This window comes from Arvicola amphibius, chromosome 17 (genome assembly GCF_903992535.2).
Source record: "Arvicola amphibius chromosome 17, mArvAmp1.2, whole genome shotgun sequence".
Lineage (NCBI taxonomy): Eukaryota > Metazoa > Chordata > Mammalia > Rodentia > Cricetidae > Arvicola > Arvicola amphibius.
Window position 1 is genome coordinate 32,904,292 of NC_052063.2, and position 23,445 is coordinate 32,927,736.

General features: G+C 48.5%; 1 protein-coding gene across 2 annotated transcripts in view; it reads left to right on the forward strand.

Moving 5' to 3' along the window:
• The window catches only part of Kif5a (kinesin family member 5A), a 37,479-nt gene extending 30,088 nt beyond the window's left edge, over window positions 1-7,391 (forward strand). For both annotated transcript variants that reach the window (XM_038314766.1, XM_038314767.1), the window contains 12 exons: window positions 332-449; window positions 751-815; window positions 919-1,028; window positions 1,645-1,746; window positions 2,497-2,557; window positions 2,789-2,860; window positions 2,989-3,093; window positions 5,436-5,652; window positions 5,858-6,011; window positions 6,289-6,368; window positions 6,831-6,858; window positions 7,313-7,391. In XM_038314766.1, the coding sequence (XP_038170694.1) occupies window positions 332-449; window positions 751-815; window positions 919-1,028; window positions 1,645-1,746; window positions 2,497-2,557; window positions 2,789-2,860; window positions 2,989-3,093; window positions 5,436-5,652; window positions 5,858-6,011; window positions 6,289-6,368; window positions 6,831-6,858; window positions 7,313-7,391 (1,191 nt within the window). The remainder of the gene's footprint in view (window positions 1-331; window positions 450-750; window positions 816-918; window positions 1,029-1,644; window positions 1,747-2,496; window positions 2,558-2,788; window positions 2,861-2,988; window positions 3,094-5,435; window positions 5,653-5,857; window positions 6,012-6,288; window positions 6,369-6,830; window positions 6,859-7,312) is intronic.
• The last annotated feature ends 16,054 nt before the right edge of the window (window positions 7,392-23,445 follow it).

Genomic DNA, 23,445 nt, shown 5'->3' on the forward strand with positions numbered 1-23,445 from the left:
CCGACCTCGAATCCTCGTAGAAAGTGCAGCATGGGGGGGGGGTGGCTGGAAAGATGGCTCAGTGGTTAAGAGCATTGCCTGCTCTTCCAAAGGTCCTGAGTTCAATTCCCAGCAACCACATGGTGGCTCACAACCATCTGTAATGAGGTCTGGCGCCCCTCTTCTGGTCTTCAGGCACACATGCAGTCGGAATATTGTATACATAATAAATAAAAAAAAAAAGAAAAGAAAGTGCAGCATGGGTGGGGGTGGCATGCAGGGGAGCTGCAGTTCACAGCGCAGGACCCTTACATCCTTCGTTTCCTTTCTGCCACCCACCTTCTCTTACCAGCATGAGGCCAAGATCCGTTCGCTTACGGAATACATGCAGAGTGTGGAGCTGAAGAAACGGCACCTGGAAGAATCCTATGACTCCCTGAGCGATGAACTAGCCAAGCTTCAGGCGCAGGGTGAGGCCTTAGAGCTGAGGTCCCAGAAGGGACTGGGAAGCAAAGTTACATACTATCAGGAAGAAGTGACCCGATAGCCTCTCGCTCGGCATCGGCTTGAGTTCCCAGTTTCAACTCGTGCTACTTAACATGTAGCCTGGCTTTTGCATGTAGCTCGTTTTACATGAACCATAGAACCTCTGTTGTTCTCCATCCCTGATAAGTCACACTGGACTGTCCCAACCCGGAATGTCCCTAGACACCCATCCCCTGTGGCCTGGAGCTCTGGTGTCATGAAGCTGTCTTCCTCCCTTTCGCTTAGAAACTGTGCATGAAGTGGCCCTAAAAGACAAGGAACCGGACACACAGGACGCAGAGGAAGTGAAGGTGAGCTGGGGTGCTGTGGGGATGGTGTGTTTGGCAGGGCCAGGACTGTGCTGACCATCGGCTGGAGACGCTGGCTCTGAGCATAGGCTTGGGTCGTTTGCAGAAGGCCCTGGAGCTGCAGATGGAGAATCACCGTGAGGCTCATCACCGGCAGCTGGCCCGCCTCCGGGATGAGATCAATGAGAAGCAGAGGACCATTGACGAGCTTAAAGAGTAAGGGTCCTAGGGGGTGGCTCCAGTGTCCCTCCAGTCCCCTCATCTCGCCATGGCCACTCCAGTGATCCTTCAGGATCTTTAATGTTCAAGGTCATTTCTCAACAATGACACACTTCAGAGCCCAACTTCAAGAGACCCAAGAAGGTCTGGAGAGATGGCTCAGTGGTTGAGAGCACTGGCTGCTCTTCCAGAGGTCCTGGGTTTGATTCCCCGCACCCACATAGTGACCCACAGCCACCTGTAAGTCCAGTCCCAGGGGATTCAACACCCTCTTCTGGCCTCCTCAAGTACCAGGCAGACATGTAGACAAAGACGCACAGGCAGACATGTAGCGCAAAGACACACAGGCAGACAAAACACCCATACACATGAAAAACAAATCAAAAAAAAAAAAAAAAAAAGACCCAAGAAGGAATTAGCCTGTCCTTGAGGCTTTTGTAATTGGAGTACTCAGGGTCCCATGCTGTCCTGAAAATGGTAGCCGATGTCTGTCCCTGTACCTGAAGGCAGGAGCATCAGGTCTCACTGGGACACCCTTAGACTGAAGTGTGAGTGGGCAGGGCTTCCCTTTTCTCCAGTGTCTCTCATCTCTTCCGTGCCCCACCCTCCCTAGCCTGAACCAGAAGCTGCAATTGGAGCTGGAGAAGCTGCAGGCTGATTATGAGAGGCTGAAGAACGAAGAGCACGAGAAGAGCGCCAAACTGCAGGAGCTGACGTGAGTGAGGCCCGTTCGCTGGTGCACGGGCCCGGAACCATGAGACAGACAGGCATAGAGATGCAGGATGCTCGGGTGGATTGGCAGGTGGGCCTGGAACTGATGCAGACAGGCGCAGAGACTCAGGATGCTCGGGTGAGGCGTTTGCCGATGGGCAGACGGGGAACTGATGCAGACAGGCACAGAGACACAGGATGCTTGGGTGGACTGGCAGGCAGGCCCGGAACCATGAGGCAGACAGGCACAGAAACGCAGGATGCTAGGGTGGCCTCTGTGAGGACAGTCAAAGGAAGCAAGCATGAAGGAGTGGGGAGAAAGGCCAAGAGATCAGCAGAATAACTGCCAACCAGCTGGGTGTAGCGGCGCCCGCCTTTAATCGCAGCACTCGGGAGGCAGAGGCAGGCTGATCTCTGTGAGTTCAAGGCCAGCCTGGTCTACAGAGTGAGTTCCAGGACCGCCAGGGTGATTAGTATGAAAATCAGGTTTTGAAGCAGTATGGTATGGTCTCAAGAAACTTGGCACGTGGCTGTGTTTCATAAAAAAAAGAGTAATTTTATCTGTAAGTAACAGAATCACGGCATTTCAAAAAATTACCTCTTAACTCTCTTTTAAGTATTCCTTTCTGATTGTTGCATTGCAAACACGAGCAATCTGTGTAAGAAACAATGGCAGAGATAAAATGAACAGTAGGGAAAGGGGATCCTGAGGGGTCTTCCTTGTCCGTCCCTCCCCTTATTTCTCTTGCTACAGATTTCTGTACGAGCGACATGAGCAGTCCAAGCAGGACCTCAAGGGGCTGGAGGAGACAGTTGTGAGTGGCTTCCCTCCCGTGACAAACCAACAGAGTGGGGGGGGGCGGCGCCCTGCCCTCCTCAGTTCTTCCTACTTGGTTTCTCCTGCCTCTCACCGCAGTGTGTGGCCCAGTCAGGGGCATCTTCCCACCTCTAGTGACAGAACCATTTGACTGTAGAGACTGAAGCCTCCAACGATTGTGGAGGCGAAGGCAGACTCAGTATCTCCAATTCTGAATTCTCCTTTGCAGGCCCGGGAACTCCAGACCCTCCACAACCTTCGCAAGCTGTTCGTTCAAGACGTCACGACTCGAGTCAAGAAAGTGAGTGCCGTCCTCAAGTCTCACCGACCCTGTGGCCTCCTCCCCTTCTCCGGGTTCTCCAGTTCTGTCCCCTGTGGGCTGGGTTTGGGTCAGGCCAGCCATATCTTCCCTCCCTTCCATCTAATCAGAGTGCAGAAATGGAGCCCGAGGACAGTGGGGGGATTCACTCCCAGAAACAGAAGATCTCCTTTCTTGAGAACAACCTGGAACAGCTTACAAAAGTTCACAAACAGGTAAGCGTCCAGAAGCCAAGGCCAGGCTCCTGTGATAGCCAAATCCTGAAAGGCTGCTTGGATTGGGGAAGAGCTAGCTGCAGACAATCCTTAGCTTTCTCTTCCCGTTCTCTGATTCCCTTCTTGGCATCTCATCTCTGTCCACGGGCACACTGACCTCTGCTCTGTGCCCGTTCTCCCTTCTTCAAAGTTTCAGCCCATCTTTGCTTAAAGAGGAAGTTCCCAGCCCCACCTGGGAGGAAGAGGCTGAATTGTGTGGAAAAGGCATGGGGGGGGGGTATAGCTTCAGAGGAGGGCTGTGAGGTCACACTGAGCAGAACTCTTGCCTAGCCTGCTCATGGCCCCGCAGGCAATCGCTAGCACTACGGTGGGGTTGGGGTCAGGGTATAATAGGGATATAAGAAATGCAAGGGAATTGGGCTTTATTCTTAGCAAACAACAACAACTCCATTTGCCTACCTGGGGCAGGTATGCAGGACATTAAATGAGGTTCTCTACATAACCCAACCAGGGTCAGAACTCCTGCACTGAGTTGCTGCCTCTCTGTCCCCCCTTGCCATTGCCGCTGCTCTGTAGGTGGGAGCCTGGGTTTCCAAGGTATGGGCTGGCTGGGTGGGTGAAAGGCAATGCAGAAGAATAAGGACAGGAAATGTTTGGGGTGTCCACAGCAGAAGCACCTTCGGCCACGTCAAGGAGCCAACACACTCAACAGTCGGTCAGGCTCTTTGACTGATTCATAAAACAAGTCCAGCCTAAATTTCATTCCCCCCCCCTCTCAAATTCCCCTTTAGATTCCATCTAGACCCATGCTCACTAGCCAAGCTCACCTTTTCCTCCCAGCCTGTGTGGTGCCCAAGGCACACAGTAAAGACTCAGTGCGCATCCTTTTGAAAACTTACCAAACCCGACTTAGGCATAGCTTGCTAGGTTTGTGTTTGGACCTGCTGAGGGCTAAAATATTATCTTTCCTTCCTTATCTTACTGTGAAATGGTATAACACCTTTACTGAAAAAGTTCAATGACAGCTTGGAAATCTTAAAGAAAGAAAGAAAGAAAGAAAGAAAGAAAGAAAGAAAGAAAGAAAGAAAGAAAGAAAGAAAGGAAGAAAGAAAGAGAAAGAAAAGGCAGGTGGGGGCGTGGCCTAGCTGAGAGTCCTTGCAGGGCTTGCATAAAGCTCAACCCCAGTACATAGCAAAGTGGCCAGCATAGTGGCACAGGCCTGTGATCTGAGTGCTTGAGAAGCTAGGGTCTGAGGGCAGCTGGGGCTATATAGTATGACCCCTGTCTTTTTATCTTTCTCCCTTCCTCCCTCCCTCCCTCCCTCCCTCCCTCCCTCCCTCCCTCCCTCCTTCCCTTCTTCCTTCCTTCCCTCCCTTCCCACCTCCTTTTTCCCCTCCTCAAAACTCCTGCTTCTGCTCTAAGTCCCAAACTCCAAATTTTGCTCCCCTAAAGGACATACAGGACAAAGACTATGCAAGTCTATGCAGGAAGTAGGGCTGTTGAAATTCAGCAATGCCGCAGTTAACCTAAATCAGCAGTACAGTGTGACCTGATAATCCCTAATTGTCTGAAGCTGCACAGAGGTCCTAGCTCTCGCCTGTCCCTTTCCCCACTGCGTTCTCTGCTATGCTGAGCAGCCTGACTGCCCCCAGCCACCCCTCCCCCCACTCCTGACTCCCAAAGCCTTGCCCCTTAGTAGTCTCAAGTGCCCCCGCCCCCCTCATAATGCAGACCCTGCCAGAGGGTCCATGGGCTTTCTCTGGCTGCAGAGTGGTTGTTATCACACTCCAGCTTAATTTAAGTGGGGTTTGGGAGGATGGCCCGGGAGGTCCTCGGACGTGAAGGTAACGAGCACAAATGTTTGTGCGATCCGATCGCAAACATTTTCTTTCCTTCCTGGAGACTCCGTTTGTGGCTGTGAGGGGGTCCTGGATTCCAGCTTCCGTCCTGCTCTGCACCCCACTCACCTGCACGGCTCAGCTATGCCCACCCTGTCACGTGCTCTTGCTTTGCTGCCCTTTGCATGGTCAGAGCCGGCTGCTCCCCACTGGGGCCTTGGAGCTGTTGCCCGGCACAGGCTGTGACCTACAGTGGAGGGGACACAGGGCTATAGGAAGAGGTTTCACTGCCTAGAAAAATGCTGTAGGGAGCAGGAAGGAACTGAATAGAACTGCTAGAACTGCGTATTACCTAAAGGGAAGGAGAAGGTCTCTCAAGGAAATGGCACGGTCCTGATTTTTCTTTATCCTCTCTCTTCGCGCTCAACCCCCACACTCCACTGGGCGACTCTATTTTGGGTCATGGCTTTTCTCTTGGCTTCTTCTGTCTGGCTCACTCCACAGCTGGTACGTGACAATGCAGATCTGCGTTGTGAGCTTCCTAAATTGGAAAAACGACTTAGGGCTACGGCTGAGAGAGTTAAGGCCCTGGAGGGTGCACTGAAGGAGGCCAAGGAGGGAGCCATGAAGGACAAGCGCCGGTACCAGCAGGAAGTAGACCGCATCAAGGAAGCCGTGCGGTACAAGAGCTCCGGCAAGCGGGGCCATTCTGCCCAGATTGGTGAGTGAATGTCAGTAGGCGAGACCATCTCCCACCCGGAGCAAATCCAGCCAGTTCCTCAATGCCAGACAACCCAGTGCTTGCTTCTAGCCCTAACCTTCCTGCCAGAGGATGGTGAGGTCGTTTTGCTGGGGTCGCTCTGCGGGACCAGCGGAAATGCAGGGTAACCAACAGCCTCCTCACAGTTCTGTCTTCTCTTTTGTAGCTAAGCCTGTGAGGCCTGGCCACTACCCAGCCTCCTCACCCACCAACCCCTATGGCACCCGGAGCCCCGAGTGTATCAGTTACACCAACAATCTCTTCCAGAACTACCAGAACCTGCACCTGCAGGCTGCACCTAGCTCCACCTCAGATCTATAGTGAGTGACCATGGGTGTGGCTGGAGTTCTGGCCCACCGCCATCTGACAGGGTGGTGGCGTCAGCTCTTGGTTTATTTAAATTTAATTATTTTCCTGTCACGTGGCTTCTGACCCTTTTCTCTGCTCTCTGCATGTGCTTAGGAGATGGGTGCTCTCTTCCCCATCTCCGAGACTGTCTGCTTCCTTCCCAGGGATGGACAGGAAGGGAGGAGTGTGGGCATGGTGGTCCTCAGAATGGTTAGAATACAGGCTGTGTCTCTGTTCTGTTCCTTCCAGCTTTGCTAACTCCTGTGCCAGCAATGGAGCCACATCCAGTGGCCCCTTAGCTTCCTACCAGAAGGCCAACATGGACAATGGTGAGTGACAAAGATCCAGCCTATGGGGTCGCTGGGGCAACTTGAGGGGTGTTTATGGCAGACACTAACAGACCCTTGTCCACACCAGGGCATCAGATTAAAGATAATGCCAGGAATGGAGCCAGTGGCAGGACACTTGCTTAGTGTGGCTGCTGCCTGGTATCCCATTCCTGGTTCAGGGCAGGAAGGGTGGGGAGGACAGGGGGCATCCACTTGGGCCCACTCTCTGAGCCTTAGCCTTATGTAGATGTCCAGCCTAAACCAGGCTGGCCTGGAACTCGGAGATGAACCTGCTTCTGCCCACCTCCAAATGCTGGGATTAAAGGTGTGCGCCACCACTTCTGGCCCCATGGGTATAGCTTTGGGTAACTGAGGATAGGGTGCCCCATGGGAAGGGTTTGTGGAGTCTGTTCCTCACTTCAGCCTTTTCTAACTGTGTGCTCTCAATGGTGGTCTCTCCAGGAAATGCCACAGATATCAACGACAACAGGTACCCAGACACCACTAACCTGGGCTTCTCTTGGTGGGACCAGAAAGAGTGAATAACTTTTCTCCCTTTGGGCTTCCCTGGAATTTTGTGGGGAGGGAGGAGGAAATGAGGCTCACTGTGGTTACTCATATCACCCCTGGTCTAAGCCCCTACCCCCTCCAGGTCTAAGCCCCTCCTCACTCCAAGTCTAAGCCCCTCCCCACTCCAAGTCTAAGCCCCTCCCCATTCCAGGTCGAAGCCCCTCCCCACTCTAGGTCTAAGCCCCTCCCACTCATTAGGACTGGGGGAAGAATGCCTGGTAACTGGTATTTTCTCTCCTACTTTGGGGGAACTTTCTGACCTTGGGCAGGTCCTTGGTTTTGGAGGAGCACGCATCTTTCCAGCCCTGCCGTGTCTGTCTCATAGGCACTTACCGTGGCAGGAACGGCTCTGACTGTTGTGTGTCTTCCTCCAGGAGTGACCTGCCATGCGGCTACGAGGCTGAGGATCAGGCCAAGCTTTTCCCTCTCCACCAAGAGACAGCAGCCAGCTAACTCCCATTCCTGGCTACATATCTGCACTTCCAGGTAGCCGAGGCAACTCCCCTCCCTGGCCCTGATCTCTTCCCGACTCGCCGTGGTGGTCTCTTCTATTTCTTTTCTTTTTTATCTGTGTGTGTGTGTGTGTGTGTGTTTGTGCACCTTATTTTCTGAGACAAGGTCTCTCACTGAAACTGGAGCTTGCTGTTCTGGTTGGGCTGCTGGTCGTTCATCCCCACCCTACCCCCTTTCTGCCTGTTTCTGTCCCCCAGTGCTGGCTTTTATGTTTGTGTGCTAGGGATCTGAACACATTCCTCTTCCCTACACAGAAGCACCTTATGACTGAGCCATCTCCCCAGCCCCTCCCGTCGTTTTTTTTTTTCTTTTCTTAAACCATCTCAAAACTTTTCAACTTCTGCTTAGCCAGGTACAGTGGCACAAGCCTATAGTCCTAGCACTCAGACAGAAGCAGGAGGATCCTGGGTTAGTGAGATCCTGCATCAACAACAAACAAAAAGATTTACTAAGAACCCCAAATCACACATCAGTTCATGCTTTCCCTTATGGAGGTTACCTCCAACCCTGACCTCCCATGCGCTTACCCTTCAGTTCTGGCGGTAACTACAGTACTGATTTCCACCACTAGGGGTCGCTCACACATTTAGAAAAATTGCAAAAGCTTGCCAGGCGCTACACCCACCCAAGTCAGTGACCTTGGGCAACAGGAGAGTTTGGGAGAACATCTCATCATGCCTCCGCCTCCACTGTAAAATAACCTTAGACACATGGAGATGCTTTGAGCTAAGATGCCTCTTGTCACTATATCTGCTTTATTCTTGTGTGTTATCCCTAGATCTGCATATGCTATATGCATATATATGCATATATAGTGCAAAGACTATGATGCTGTTTGACTCTTGGTCCCTCTAGCTAGTGATATCAATCCTCTCCATACTGTTCACTGAAAATGAAAACCAACTGCCTCCAATCTCCAACCCCTCCAGCTTCTACGCCTCCTTCTTGCCAGGAGTTCCCCCACCCCCTTGTTCCTGGTGTTCCCAGGCTTCTTGACATGGTTGCTTTAAACTCCAGATGGCCAGTGGGACCTATTTCATTATCCACGTTCGATCCTTGGCTGACTGGGATCAAGAGAAAAATGGCCAGTCTCTTGCTGGGCTGTACTAGGCCAAGCCCCTCCCAGGTTTGGTCCCAGCTTTGGTCCAGCCTAGGAAAGAGAGAACTGGAATGGGGAAAGAGGATGCTGGGAGAATAGGGATGGAGAAGCAGGCGTTGGTCTGGCTGGGAATGCGGGTGGATGGGGTTGGCTTGTCGGTGTTAAAGGGACAGAACTGGAAACCAATGTCTGTGCCAATGCCATCTGTTCTAACACAGAGCCTGGGCTCCGGCTGGCTCCTCACACTTTCTTTCTCTTTCTTCCCCAGTTTCTAAGAGGGACTGAGGCCTCTTCTCTCAGCATGCTGCAAAACCTGTGGTCTCTGATACTAGCTCCCTCCCCAGCCCGTGTTGTTGGACTGTTGATGTCTCCTCTCCCTCCGTCCTCTGTACTCTGTATCTATATACCAGAAGCTGCCGCTGCTGCGTCTCCTCTGTTCTTCTCTCTCAGTAGCTGGTGATGTATTTAGCAGGTTGTAAGCATAGCCTCCCCTCCTTGTTCAGCATTAGGGAGGAGGGGAGTGTCTTCTTCTTTCTTCCATATGCTTGTTTCTTACACCGAGTGATGTTAGTGACCGAGTAGAGGTCACAAGATGATCACGGAAACACGGGAGCTAGGAGAGCACGCTCCTTCTCGCTCACAAACACATGTGTACATGCACACACACGCACACACACACGCACACACACACACCACAGAGTGTACATACAAAGCCTTAAGCAGAAGAATGTCTTAGCATCTACGAAGAGAGAAACAGACCCCCCCCTCTTTACACAGAGCACAGGGGAGGACCCAGCAGAAGGGTTGCTAAATTGCCCCCCATCCTCCCTTCACCTGAGGCAGGAGATTGTGGGCGCTCACTTCTGCCCTGTGAAGTCTGCCTTTTGCTGCCTTCTCCCCCAGTCTGAGAACATGGACTGTTCAAGGGACTCTTTCCCTTCCTGGCCCAAACCTCTTTTGATACTTTCTACTCCAGATACCATAACCAGAACTTAGAGTTGACTTAAAAACTATATTCTGAAATGTCGAGAAGGCAGACCTCTGAGAAAGGGCTGATCGTCTGTCTGTGCCGATAGTTACAACAAGCAGAGTTAGAGCGGCGGGTTCCCTGGGTCCGGGGCGTGAACAGGCTGAGGGCTACCATGTGTTTTTCTATCGCAGTGCCCTCGGGTTGAAGTTTTGAGCTCAGTCTTTCTCCCTTTTGGGCCGCACTTGCTTCCCACCTCTGACTCTTGTTTGGGGCTTCCAGTTCACTGACATAACAGCTGTTTCTAGACGCCTTCCCTTCGACTCTGGCTCTTTCCCAGCATGCCTTCTTCCCTGGCACAGAGTCCCTTTGAGAATCTCCATCTGGTACTAAGTGCACTTTAAAGATGGGGCAGGGGTAGGAGGTACAGCGTAGGGGAAACAGCTTCCCTAGCACATGAAAAAGCCACGATTTTGACCCCCCCAGTACCTCACAAGAAAAGCCAGGGATGGTGGCTCACATTTGCAAATGTTGCTCTCAGGAAGCCAAGGTAGGAAAACTGCTAAATTTGAGGCTAGCCTGGACTATGGAGTCAGTGCCAGGATAGCTTGAGCTACGGTGAGAAACCCTGTCTCAAAACAAAACAAAGAAGAAAAAAAAAAGAAAGGGACAGATCAGGTTTTGACAGAGGCCAAGGGCCTGAACCTAGTTCCCTCTCCACAGCCGTTCTCAGCCCAGGTCCCCTCCTCTCCAGCAGTCGAGGGGACATTACCTTAATTCAGATGGTCCTTTCCTCCCATCGGCTAAGGTGGTTTTCCGGATAACTGCAGGAATGAAGGTCACCACCCAGCTAAGCCAAGCAATACAGCCAAGCATCCAGATACCCAGTCTTCCCCGTGGGTGGGAGACCAGGCCACTGCGACAGCAGGGCACCCTGTCTGCCAGCTTCAGAGCTGGAGGCAAGACTGAGGATGGCAGCTGGCACACGGGGGCTGTAGTGGTGGCTCCTCCTAGGGGAAGCTTCTGCTCTTTACCCATTAAAGAATGGCAGAGATGAAGACAGCATCAGAGCGGTGGGGGGGAAGTCCAGGACGGCAGTCTTCAAACAGTTTTTCAAAATCAGTCTTATGTAGGAAGACGGTAACCCAGGGCTTTGGTGGTGGCTCAGTGGTTCTGTGCTTGCCTTTGATACTTAATGTGACAAAGCTAAGGGTCCCATCTATCTCTGGAACTGCAAAAACCAGGAAAAACCCAAAATGATAAGTAGTTCAAGCTTGGGAAGTTTATCTTTTCCTACTTCTCCCCGCCCCCAGGGCAAATGCTTAATTAGTCGGAGGTCCCCAAAACAGCCCTAAGAATGTGGGAATCCCTTATTTGCAAGAGGGGTCCAATGTGGTTTCCCTACCCTGAAACCACAACTCCAAAGAGAGAACAGGTGGGACGTATGAGTCACTGTCTCAGACCCAGTGGGCAAAGGAGGAAGACGGAATCCTGTCTGTGACTTCGTGCCAGCGGGACACCTGAGAATCTGAAGGAGTTTGTGTAAGCTTGCCACCAGATGATTCTTTCCAAACAAAAGGAAACGTTGAGTGTCCACAGCAGAGCAGACAAAGGGAGGGGTGGCGTATTCTCCCACTTCCTTCTCTAAGGCACTATGTAAAGGAATACCACTTGCTTATGTTAGCCAGAAACAGCCCCTTTACCAGGAACTTCTCACTACACTCTCCCTCCTTCCGTTCACCGCATCCCCTTCAGACAGCCAGGTCACCAGGAGGGCCACCTGGCCTGCCCACCCACATCTGCCAAAATGTTGCATGCCAGCGTGGAAGACAGACCAAATTGCACAAATCCCAGTGTGTATTTACTTGGTGGACACAGATACCTTTAAAATAAAATAAATCCAGTGACGGCTATGTTGTTTTTTTTTTAAAGTTTTTGTTTGTGTGTGTGTTTATAGTGTTTTGCGAGCACATGTGTCTGTGCGCTGTGTGCGTGCCTGGTGCCCTCAAGAGGCTAGAATAGGGCATCATACTCAAGAACTGGAGTTACAGGTGGTTGCAAGCTGTGGTATGGGTGCTGAAAACTGAGCCCTGGTCCTCTCTAAAAGCAGCAAGTGCTCTTAACCACGGGATTATCACGTTAACCCAGTGTAGTGGTTTGAATGAGAATGGACCCTATAGCCTCAAATGTTTGAATACGGGCTGGAGAGATGGCTCAGAGGTTAAGGACGCTGACTATCCTTCCAGAGGTCCTGAGTTCAATTCCCAGCAACCACATGGCAGCTCACAACCATCTACAATGAGATCTGGCGCCCTCTTCTGGCCTGCAGGTGTACATGGAGGCAGCACACTGTATTGTATACATAATAAATAACATCTTTAAAAAAAATGTTTGAATACTTGGTCCCCAGTTGGTATAGCTGTTTGGGAAGGATTAGGAGGTGTGCCTTGTTGGAGGAGGTTGTCACTGAGGGCTGGCTTTAAGGTTTCAAAAATGCACAGCATTCTGTTCTATTAGCTCTTTCTGCCTCGTGCTTGTGGATCTGATGTAGTCTCTCAGTTCCTGCTCCAGCACCATGCCAGCCTGCCTGCTTCCACACTCCCTGCTACAATGGTCATGAACTCTAACCCACTGGAACCACACACCCCAAACTAAATGTTTCTTTTATAAGTTGCCTTGGTCACAGTGTTTTGTTACATCAATAAAAATGTAACTGAGACACTCTGTTTTTATTTACCGAGACAGAGTCTCATGTGGTCCAGCAGCCTCAAACTCACTACATATCAGAACCTGACCTTGAACTCCTGACCCTCCCTCCCTAGTGTTGAGACACAGTTTGTGCCACTATGCCCGATTGAAAACCTTTCTCCTCCAACTTCCCTCCTCTCAAATTTAGAAGTTAATTCAGACATACTACACATATACATACACAAATACTCACATATATGCTTGCAGATATTTATGTATTATCTGAATATGTAAATATTTATGCATGCTTATATCCTTACAGATGTTTTTCCACATATTTCTAGAATAGGTGGACATTTTCCCCCTTGGCATTACATTCTGGAGATCTTTTCATCTTAATATATATCTACTTGCTGAAAAGTATAATAATACATATCTATAGTCTCGTTTATTCAGCTATCCCACGTAGCTAGGTTGTCTATAGACTTTAACAAAGCTTGTATCCTGTTTAGCCCTTCCTCAGCTCTTTCCCCCTCCGGCACATCTCCGTCCTTCCCTTGCCAACAGCTCAATTCTGCTGTCGCAGGATCAGCTGCACAGTCCCTCCCACTGCCACTGTTATCTCTGGTCCTCTCTCAAGGCGTCCACGCTGGAAGAAACTGTACTATCAGAATGTCGGGGCCACTAAAGATGTGTTTGTGAACTCATCTGGTCCTCTGGTGCAGCCACCCCCCCAAGCCCCACCGTGCTCCTGTTTAGTTCCCCTGCCTGCCCTTCCAGAACACCCGGTTTAGATCTCAGATCTGCTGAGTCCCCTTCACATCTTCTTGGAGACAACGCTGCTTCTGATTTAAAGGGGAAATTAAGGGACAAAAGTGCAAATCCTCAGCCGGGCGGTGGTGGCGCACACCTTTAATCCCAGCACTCGGGAGGCAGAGGCAGGCGGATCTCTGTGAGTTTGAGACCAGCCTGGTCTACAAGAGCTAGTTCCAGGACAGGCTCCAAAGCTACAGAGAAACCCTGCCTCAAAAAAAAAAAAAAAAAAAAAAAAAAAAAAAAGTGCAAATCCTCTGTTGTATGACACTTCCTGGGGAGACATGAACAAGTGTCTGCTTACCCCAAATAGGGAATCAATGACAGACCAAAGAAGTTACCACCAATGCCCAGTTGAGCAAACCAATGTATTTCTTGGAGTTACAGATCTGTGGGTGAGGTCTTACTCACAGGAGCAGAAATGATTCAGGGACAGCTGCATCGCCAAAAGCTCACCCTAGCCCATGGCTCCTGGAAACTGCATCGCCGAAAGCTCACCCTAGCCCATAAATCCTAGAAGCAGCCCCACAGGTTGGAGGGTGTCTCTTCCAGGCAGCTCAGCTTGTCTGAAAGTGTCTCTCAGCAGTCCTTATTGCTTATATATGCTTGGGAAGAGAGGGACCTAGTGTATCTGCTCAGTCTGGGGGACTTTCTGAGCCTGTTTCACTCCCATTAGAATGATCATCCTGTCTTAAAGGGTTTCTTTCCCAGAAGGAAGGTTTTACCTTGAGAGGATTGCTTCAGACCACACCCGTACACAAATCAATATGCTTATGCATGCAGGTGTTGTGTTGATTTTTCTTCCAAATTTAGACATTATCTCTTTGGGGGAGGACGGAAAATATAATTTATTAGGTTCAGAAAACTGTAAGAAAAGCCTGGCACTTGGGCGGCAGAGACAGACAGATCTCTGTGTGTTCAAAACGGAAAATACAAAACTCGGGAATCTGGGAAAGTTACAAGAGCTGCAAGGCCTCTGAGTTGTGTTGGCAGCAGAGAATTCCTGAATTCCTCCAGGAGAGGAGGCTTCTGTGGCGTGGCCTGCAGGGGGCGCCTGAGATGCAGCCCGAGTGTCACTGCTGAGCTTCATGGTAAGGCACCTGCCTGTGAGGCACTCTGCAACCCCGAGCAGGCTGACCAGGCAGTGGCAAGGCTTTTGCTGTGGGTGATAAGCAAAAGCGACCACGGTTCAGCTGTCCAGAAAGAAGTTACCACATTGTGTGACATTTTACTCTTTTGGCTTTTGGGGGAGCCTACCACCCAGCTCCCAAATAAATCACACACAGAGCCGACCTTAGGTTGGCTTCTTTCCAGCTTTTCTTAACTTAAATTATCCTGATTACTATCTGCCTCTGGACTTTTTCCTTTTCTTACTTTTGTGTATCTTACTTACAGACTTACTCTGGGGCTGACTGGATGGCTGGGTAGGTGGCTGGGTGGCTGGCTGGGTAGGTGGCTGGCCTAGTGTCCTCTTCTTTGTCTCTCATTTGCTCCTTGCTCTCCTCATTCTCGGTTTGTCTGTTTATCCTCTCTACCTGCCAGGCCCGTCTGTCCTTGCTCCTGCCTACTGACCATTCATCATAAGGTGTTCTAGACAGGCACAGTAACACAGCTTCACAGAGTTAAACCAATGCAGCATAAACAAAAGCCACACACTTGAAAATAATGTTCCCCAACATTTCCCCTTTTTTCCTTTCTAAACAAAAAGGAAAAGTTTTAACTTTAACATAGAAAAACTGCACACAATAAGAACAATTGTCAAATAAAGGTTACATTCACAATGCACCAAATTCCAATTCAGTTGTGTCTGGTAAATTTAAAGAAAATACTCCATAATCTATCCTATCTTAGTAAATACAAAATTTTATGCCTAACTTATTTGCTATCATATCTAAGAAAAACTGCAACTGTAACTATCTAGTCTTCAACTCCAAAGGCACCAAAGAATATAATATTAAAGTAAACCAAAATTGTATTGCAAACAACTTCCAAAAACTCTAGAAATGACAGAGACATCTGATGGCCTGGACAATCACCCAAAGTTTCTTTGCAATGTTGGGGCACCCATCTTCAGCCTACAGGCCCATAGTATCTGGAAGACTTTGCAATGAAGCAGGAAATTTGAAAGACTGTCCTGCCTATTTGGGCAATGATTGTCAGTCACTTTCCTCTGTGTTCTGCAGAAAACGGGACAATTTCTTCTGTAAAACAGAAGCCCTGAATGACCATCCCGCCTTGTTTTGGCAAAGTTTGCAGCAATCACTTTCCTGTGGGTCCCACATGTCCAATATGCGCAGCACATAGTCAGCAGTCAAAGGCAAGTGCAGTTTCTTTCCTCTGTGGTTAACCTTGCCACGGTGAAAACAAACTCCGTAAGGAATTTCTTCAATTTACTTCTCCGAAGTAAATTGGTGCTGCCAGGAGCAGATGTGTCTCACTGTCAAGAAAACCTTTAAATTAGCTGGGCAGTGGTGGTGTGAGCCTTTAATCCCAGCACTCAGGAGACAGAGACAGGCAGATCTCTGTGAGTTCGAGGCCAGCCTGGTCTACAAGAGCTAATTTCAGGACAGGCTCAAAAACTGCAAGAACCCCTGTCTCAAACAAACAAACAAACAACCCAAAAAAAAGAAAAAGAAAAGAAATAAAAAGAAAAAAGAAGAAAAGAAAACCTTTAAATTAACAAAACATTTTAAATGTCATATTCTATAGGTCTTTGAAGTATTCAAAGACCATCAGTCTGTCTAAAATAAATTTCTATATGATCTGGAAAGCACACCTAGCATATCTACAAATTTAATTGTTATAGATGACTATGACTAACTACTGACCTGTGTTTCTTGATTATCCCAAATAGTTCATAATAATAGTTTTCAAAAACTAGAATTTTACATTTCAAATAAATTGCATAGATACAATTTAAACAAGCGCATATAAATATACATATGTGTGTGTGTGTGTGTGTGTGTTGTAACAGCCAGGTGGTGGTGTCCTCAGGCCTTTAATCCCAACACTTGGGAGGCAGAGACAGGTGGATCTCTGTGAGGCCAGCCTGGTCTACAAGAGCTAGTTCCAGGACAAGGCACCAAAGCTACAGAGAAACCCTGTCAAAAAAAAAAAAAAAGAAAGAAAGAAAGAAAGAAAAAAAGAAAGAAGAGAAAAAGAACAATATGTTGTAACAAAAATAAACTGTTATCAATATGCAAAATCATTTAAATAAAAGTAGAAACATATATGGAGTATATTGTAACAAAAATTACCTTTAGTTTGTATGATTATACAAAAGCCCTTTTAACAAGAGTGAAACATATATAAAGTGTAACAGAATTGACTTTGAATTTGTACCCATATACCAATATCTGAGATTAATAGTTGCCTTTTTATTCTATATCCCTCAAAATATAACAAACATCTATGACCCACAAAATAACCAAAGACCACCCACACCCCCTTTTCTCTTTGGAATGTCTGCTTCCTGCTGAATGTGGGCGAAGTATTTTTAGGGTCCCAGAGAGAAAATTTGAGATAATGACGAAGTCCTGGGAAGACCATTTATAACTTTTGTTGATAGATATCACCTGCCAAGTTTCAGGAGGTCTCCCTTGATCAAACCAGATCCAAATCACCCTGGCAGGAATCCATAGCCTCTTGTTTCCTGTGGAAACAAAAGCAAAACCTCTTCTCCAAAGCATAGCTGATTTCCACTTGACAAATACGATTTTGACTTTTTTTAAAAAATCTTTTTGTTTTTTCGAGACAAAGTTTCTCTGTAGCTTTGGTGCTTGTCCTGGAACTAGCTCTTGCAGACCAGGCTGTCCTCGAACTCACAGAGATCCGCCTGCCTCTGCCTCCAGAGTGCTGGGATTAAAGGTGTGCGCCACCACTGCCCGGCTATTTTGACTTTTTTAAAGTTAAGGCATTAAACTATCTAGGCTGGTTTATTTCCACAGCCCCTTTTTCAAGTCCGGGTCTCTTAGCAGCTGCCTTTTGCTTTTCAGCAATCAAAAAATTCAAAATCAACACGATATCATACAGGATCCAGACTCCCTGGGTTTCCCATCTTTATATGGCTTTTTTCTTTCACATTACTTTTACTATCTCTTTAAAGACTTTATTATTTTTAATTCTTTCTATATATTCATTTTATTTCTTTATTTATTTACACATTGTAAACCACACTGGATCCTGTTTAGAGGATTTTTTCTCCGTCTGGAACTCTTATCTTACTGCATTATCTTTTGCTTTTTTTTTTTTTTTTTTTTTGTCTGCTGGAGCAAAATTTAGACTGCCAAGCTACACCTGGATCCTTTGTACGCTGTAGCAGCTGGCTCCGCCCACTCTTGGGTAGGGTCCTGAAAGCCAAGCCCACAGCTTGCAGCCTGGCTGGAGGTTCAGGTCCGTGAAGGAGAACTGCATTAAACCTATCTAGAGCTCCAGATGCCAACGCTTGGGCTGTGGCAGGCATTTTCACTCCGACTTTTGTTCCTACTTAAGTCCGTGTTGCTCAAGGGCTCGCCAACAGGCACAAACTCTTAAAGAAGCCGCATTTTTTCCCCCAACTTTCTCAGGTTCTAGATAATTTTTTTAGCCCCAAAGTTGGTACGCCAAAATGTACTGTAATGCTTTTTACTCTTTAGGCTTTTGGGGGGCCCACCACCCAGCTCCCGAACAAATCACACACACACACCCAAGCTTATGCCCAGCCTCAGCTTGGCATTTTTTTCTTTCCAGCTTTTCTTAAATTATTCCAACTACCTTTTGCCTCTACGCTTTTTCCTTTTCTTACTTCTGTGTATCTTACTTTCAGCCTTACTCTGTGGCTGGCCGGGTGACCGACCCCTAGTGTCCTCTCCTGGCTCTATTCTTGTTCTCGGTTCTCCTATTTATCCCCTCTGCCTGCCAGCCCCGCCCTACCCTTGCTCCTGCCTCGCTATTGGCCGTTCATCCCTTTATTAGGACCATCAGGTGTTTTAGACAGACACAGTAACACAGCTTCACAGAGTTAAACAAATGCAGCATAAACAAAAGTCACACGCCTGAAAAGAATATTCCCTAACATTACTAAGTAAGGCGCTTACGTACTGGAGAGAAAGGGAGAGGGGGGGAAGAGAGGTCAGATGCTATCCTCTGCTGAGCTCTGATGGAGCAGAGGAAGTGGGAAAACGTGGAGGATGAGATGGGGTGTTGGCTTGCCATTTCTTATAGAAGGTGGGCCGTAAAGGGAAAGGACAACTTAAATCTGCACTTAAAGAGCTTTTCCCAGGACAAAAAAAAAAAAATCTTAGAGCCAACAGAGAGAACCAGACAGTGAGGAAGGAGAGAGAGACAGGAGGGGCAGATGTTGGCTTGACCCTTAATGCATAGTCAGTGTGAAGCTGGAGTCCTCAACGGTGAGCTGCGCAGAGTGCAGGGCAGAAGCTGGGGTCGTGAGGGGAGGCTGTGAGCCTGAGCTGCTGGAATTGCTACAGACTGTAAACAAGAAATGAAAGTGCTATTCTCAGCCTGTCTGGTGACGCCATGGGACATCTGGGAAAATGCAATCTGAGAGGCAGTAGCTTATATCACACCCACAAACCATATTATATATTTATATGATATATAGTGATAAATATACAATATGTATGTAATATATATTTTCTTACTTAGGCTTTTTGAGACAGGGTCTCATTATATAGCTCTGGGTGACATGACCACTTTGGAGACCAGGCTGGAGGTCACAGAGATCTACCTGCTTTACCTGCTTCTGCTTTTGAGTGCTGCCTTTATCAAGAGAGGATAGGTAGCTCTCGTGGATAGGAATGGCTTACGCTAGTGTGCAAACTGGGCTTATAAAGCGCTAAAGCAGCTAAAAATGAAAGGAAGAGAGGAAAGGTGGCCTTTAATCCCAGCACTCGGGAGGCAGAAGCAAGTGGCTCTCTGTGAGTTCAAGGCCAATTTGGTCTACAAAGAGAATTTCAGACTACCTAGGAACTACATGGTGAGATCATATTTCAAAAAAGGGTTGGGGTGTGTCTTTGTAACTTAGACAAATGTAGCAGGATCTGTGTGGATCCACAATTCCAGGGGGGGGGGGGGAATGATCAGAGGCCCTAGTCAGTACTTGTGAGTCTCTAGTCTTGAAGGATTTAAGGTGGTGAGCAAGTTTCCTACGGTGTAAGAAGAACTGGGCCGTATAGGTGGAAGAGGTTGGGCTCCTCCTAGAGATGGGCAGAGACATTTCCCCTCCAGTGCTGCATTGGGGCCCCATTAGCAGGCAGGTGTGTCTGAAGGAGAAGCCTGTAGCACGAGTTCTAATAGGCCTTAATAATAAAAGCCTGGAGTCAGATATTGGGGAAAATGCTGAGCCATTAGAGAGATGAAGGAGCCAAACAACAGCCACCTTACCTGCTCAACGTCCCACCCTAAAGAGACTGTCTCCACCCACGTTATCACTTCCTCTCTCCGCCCAGCTGTATTACTTCCTGTCTGGTGACTGCTATGGTTAGCTAGTGGTTAGCTCTGCCCTCTGACCAGCAGGCAAGCTTTATTTATACAAACAAAATAACACCACAGAAGCCCTAGCCACAGTGTGGTCAGAGCTGGGGAGCCAGCTCTGGTAGCAGGCATGGCAACAGCAATCCTCTAGGATAAGGTCAGATGGTTCATGGGAAACTGTGGACCACAGAGGACCAGATGGAGATGTGTCCTCCAACCAGGCCACTGTGCCCAGCACTGCTGTTTTGATGGAGATATTTTCGTGATACATTGGTCCTTGCTAACAGTTTAAAAGTAGCTCTTTAGCCATCTAAGGCCAACCAGTAGTTCCTTGGAGCAGATGGTGGTCTTTCAGAGATCTTGCTTGCCCTCTTTAGAAAGGTTTTATCATGTCATGCTAACCCTGAGTGTGGTGCAGGTTTGGGAAAGGCATCTGGAAGAGTTAAAACAGCAATTAAAGAATTTAAAGGAGATTGCCGGGCGGTGGTGGCGCACGCCTTTAATCCCAGCACTCGGGAGGCAGAGGCAGGCGGATCTCTGTGAGTTTGAGACCAGCCTGGTCTACAAGAGCTAGTTCCAGGACAGGCTCCAAAGCCACAGAGAAACCCTGTCTCGAAAAACCAAAAAAAAAAAAAAAATTTAAAGGAAAGAATCCTTATGGGTGGTATCTTAGGGTTACCATTGCTGTAAAAAAAAAACCCACCATGACCAAAAGCAACTTGGGGAGGAAAGTGTTTATTTGACTTTTGTATCCTGAATCACAGTCCGTGGCGAGAAGTCAAGGAAGGAACTCAAACCTGGCAGGAACCTGGAGGCAGGAGCTGATTCAGAGGCCACAGAGGAATGCTGCTACTTGCTGTGAGATAATGCTTTTGTACGCTGTAAACATTTGTCACTCGTATTGGTCTAATAAAATGCCAGTAGTCAGGTGGGAAATATAGCCGGGACAAGCAGACTAAGAGAATTCTGGGAAGAGGAAAGGCAAGAGACTCAGCCATCAGCCAGCTGCAGAGGAAGCAAGATGAGAATACCTGAGAAAAGGTTCCCAAACCACATGGCTAAACATAGACAAAAATTATGGGTTAATTTAAGTTGCAAGAGCTAGTTAATGATAAGCCTGAGCTAGTAGGACAAAGAGTTTATAATTAATATAAACCTCTGTGTGTTTCTTTGGAACTGAACAGCCGTGGAACTGGGTGGGACAGAAACTTCTGTCTATGGCCATTGACTTCCTCTCCATGGCTTGCTCAGCCTGCTCTCTTATAAAGCCCAGGACCACCAGTCTATGAATGGCACCACCCACAATGTGCTGGGCCCTCCCCCATCAATCACCGCTCTACAGGCCTGCTTACAGTCAGATCTTATGGAGTCATTTTCTCCACTGAGGTTCCCCTCCTCTGAGCGTGTGTCAAATGGACATAAAGCAAGCCACTATGGGTAGAAAAGGACATTTCCAGAAGCAATAAGGTTATTAAATAATCCCAGTGATAGAAATGGGATACCTCCTTATAAACCGAGGTCCCCAAACTTTTTTTTTAAATTTTTGAGACAGGGTTTCTTTGGAGTTTTTGATGCCTGTCCTGGAACTAGCTCTTGTAGACCAGGCTGGCCTCAAACTCACAGAGATCTGCCTGCCTCTGCCTCCCTAGTGCTGGGATTAAAGACGTGCACCACCACTGCCTGGCAAGGCCCCCAAACTTAAAGGCTATTACCCATTGCTGGTTGCATGCCAGGATTAGATCAGTAAGGTCCTATTGTTGAAGACACTGCATGCTTTGGCTATAGGCAGAGGGAAATTCAGCTGGGACTACCCAGTAAGCTTCCTCTCTGACTGCAGGGTTTTATAGTGCCAAAAGGCACTGTGCAATCTCTGAGGATATAATTCTTACCAACAGTCCCGCTTGGTAATAGATCCAGTGTTCTCTGTTCCCAACATGCCATGGGAGATAAGCCCACTGGTGCATTAGTGGCATTGCTGTTATGGAAGCAACTAAGTGCTTTCTTGAGGGAGAGAACTAAGTTATGGTACTGTGAGCCTGGCAGGGTTCTGAGCTACAGCTTTCTGCCTTCTCAGAGGGAAACTGCCCCTCCCCCAATGGCTACCCAGAGTCATAACAGACCAAGCTTTGAGAACAAGTGACTGCTGATGTGGATCAGTAGGCAACCGGGCCAAAGTTCACACATCCATATCACCCTCTCCAAGACTCAGGCAACATGACAGAAGAGAAGGCAGGAAGAATCTAAGAGTCAGAGGAAGGGATGGGGTATTATGTAACTATTTTCCCTGGCAGGAGGAGGGGGCTTGGAAGACTGGAACTTCATGAAATGTACAAGCCTCAGGAGTCATGGAACGTTCTGACATCACAAGTTGCTGGAACGGTTCCATAAGACTTTAACAGCCTCTGCAGGAGAGGAGACTCTTCTGTGGAGGTGCTTGAAAGACAGACAGGGAGGTCAGAGAGAGATGGGAGGTCAGAGATGGGGGATCAGAGATGGGAGGTCAGAGATGGAGGTCAGAGACGGGAGGGCGGAGATGGGAGGTCAGAGATGATGGGAGGTCAGAGATGGGAGGGCAGAGATGATGGGAGGTCAGAGATGAGAGGTCAGAGATGGGAGGGCAGAGATGGGAGAGCAGAGATGGGAGGGCAGAGATGATGGGAGGTCAGAGATGGGAGGTCAGATGGGAGGGCAGAGATGATGGGAGGTCAGAGATGATGGGAGGTCAGAGATGGGAGGGCAGAGATGGGAGGGCAGAGATGGGAGGTCAGAGATGATGGGAGGTCAGAGATGAGAGGTCAGAGATGGGAGGGCAGAGATGGGAGGGCAGAGACGGGAGGGCAGAGATGGGAGGGCAGAGATGGGGCTTTCACCAATCTTCACCCATGGGTATGGGCCTTTTGGTGTCACGGTCTGCTTTGGGTCATTTATACTTCTGTAACTCCTTGCTCTTGCTCCTGCTGTCTGTTGTTTATGGGTCCCCAGAAAGTCACACAACAAGATATGTTTTCCTTTCCTTTCTGACAAATGATGGATCCCTTTCTTTACTTGTTTGGTTTTTGAGACAGGGTCTTACTGAGTATCCCTGGTTGGCCTGGAACTCACTATGTAGACATGCTGGACTTGAACTCAGAAGTCTTCCTGCCTTTGCTTCCTGAGTGCTGGGATTGAAGGTGCGTGTTTCCACATGCACAGCTGAACTTATTTTCTTACAGCCGCCTCTCCAGAAGCAAGCCATTTTCCTCCCATACTTTCCCCTCACTCCCCCCCCCTCGGGACAGGGTGTCATAAAACTCACAATTTTCATGCCTCTGCCTCCCAGATGCTGGGATTAATGGTTTTTGGCTTCAGTCCCTACTTCTTCACTTTCTGTTCATCCCTCAGTAGCCACTAATTTGGTCTTTCCTTGCTTAAATCATTTTTTTTTCCCCAAAGGCTAAAGTTTACCAAGTGAAACAGGTGTTTCTCAGCTCTGGTCCTGCCTTACCTAGCTATGTTCTTCACTCATTCCTGTTAAAACACTGGCTGGGCGGTGGTAGCGCACACCTCTAATCTCAGCATTTGGGAGGCACAGGCAGGCAGGCAGGCAGATCTCTGTGAGTTTGAGGCCATCCTGATCTACACAGCAAGTTCTGGGACAGCCAGGGCTACAAAGAGAAACCCCGGCTCGAAACCACCCCCTAAAAAGTTCTACTCCTCAGGTCTCTGCCCATGGCCTCCTCACCTCTGCCCACCCCTTCTGATCTTCACTGACCTGCTTTTAATTTATTTTTTAGATTTATCTTTGCGTGTGTGTGTGTGTGTGTGCACGCGCGTGTAGTGTGTGTGTGTGTGTATGTGCGCACGTGCGCGCGTGTGCAGGGGCCAGAGGCATTAGATCCTTCTGGGGCTGGAGTAACAGGTGATTACGCAATGCTTGACTCGGGTGCCGCAAAACACACTTGGGTCCTCTGGAAGAG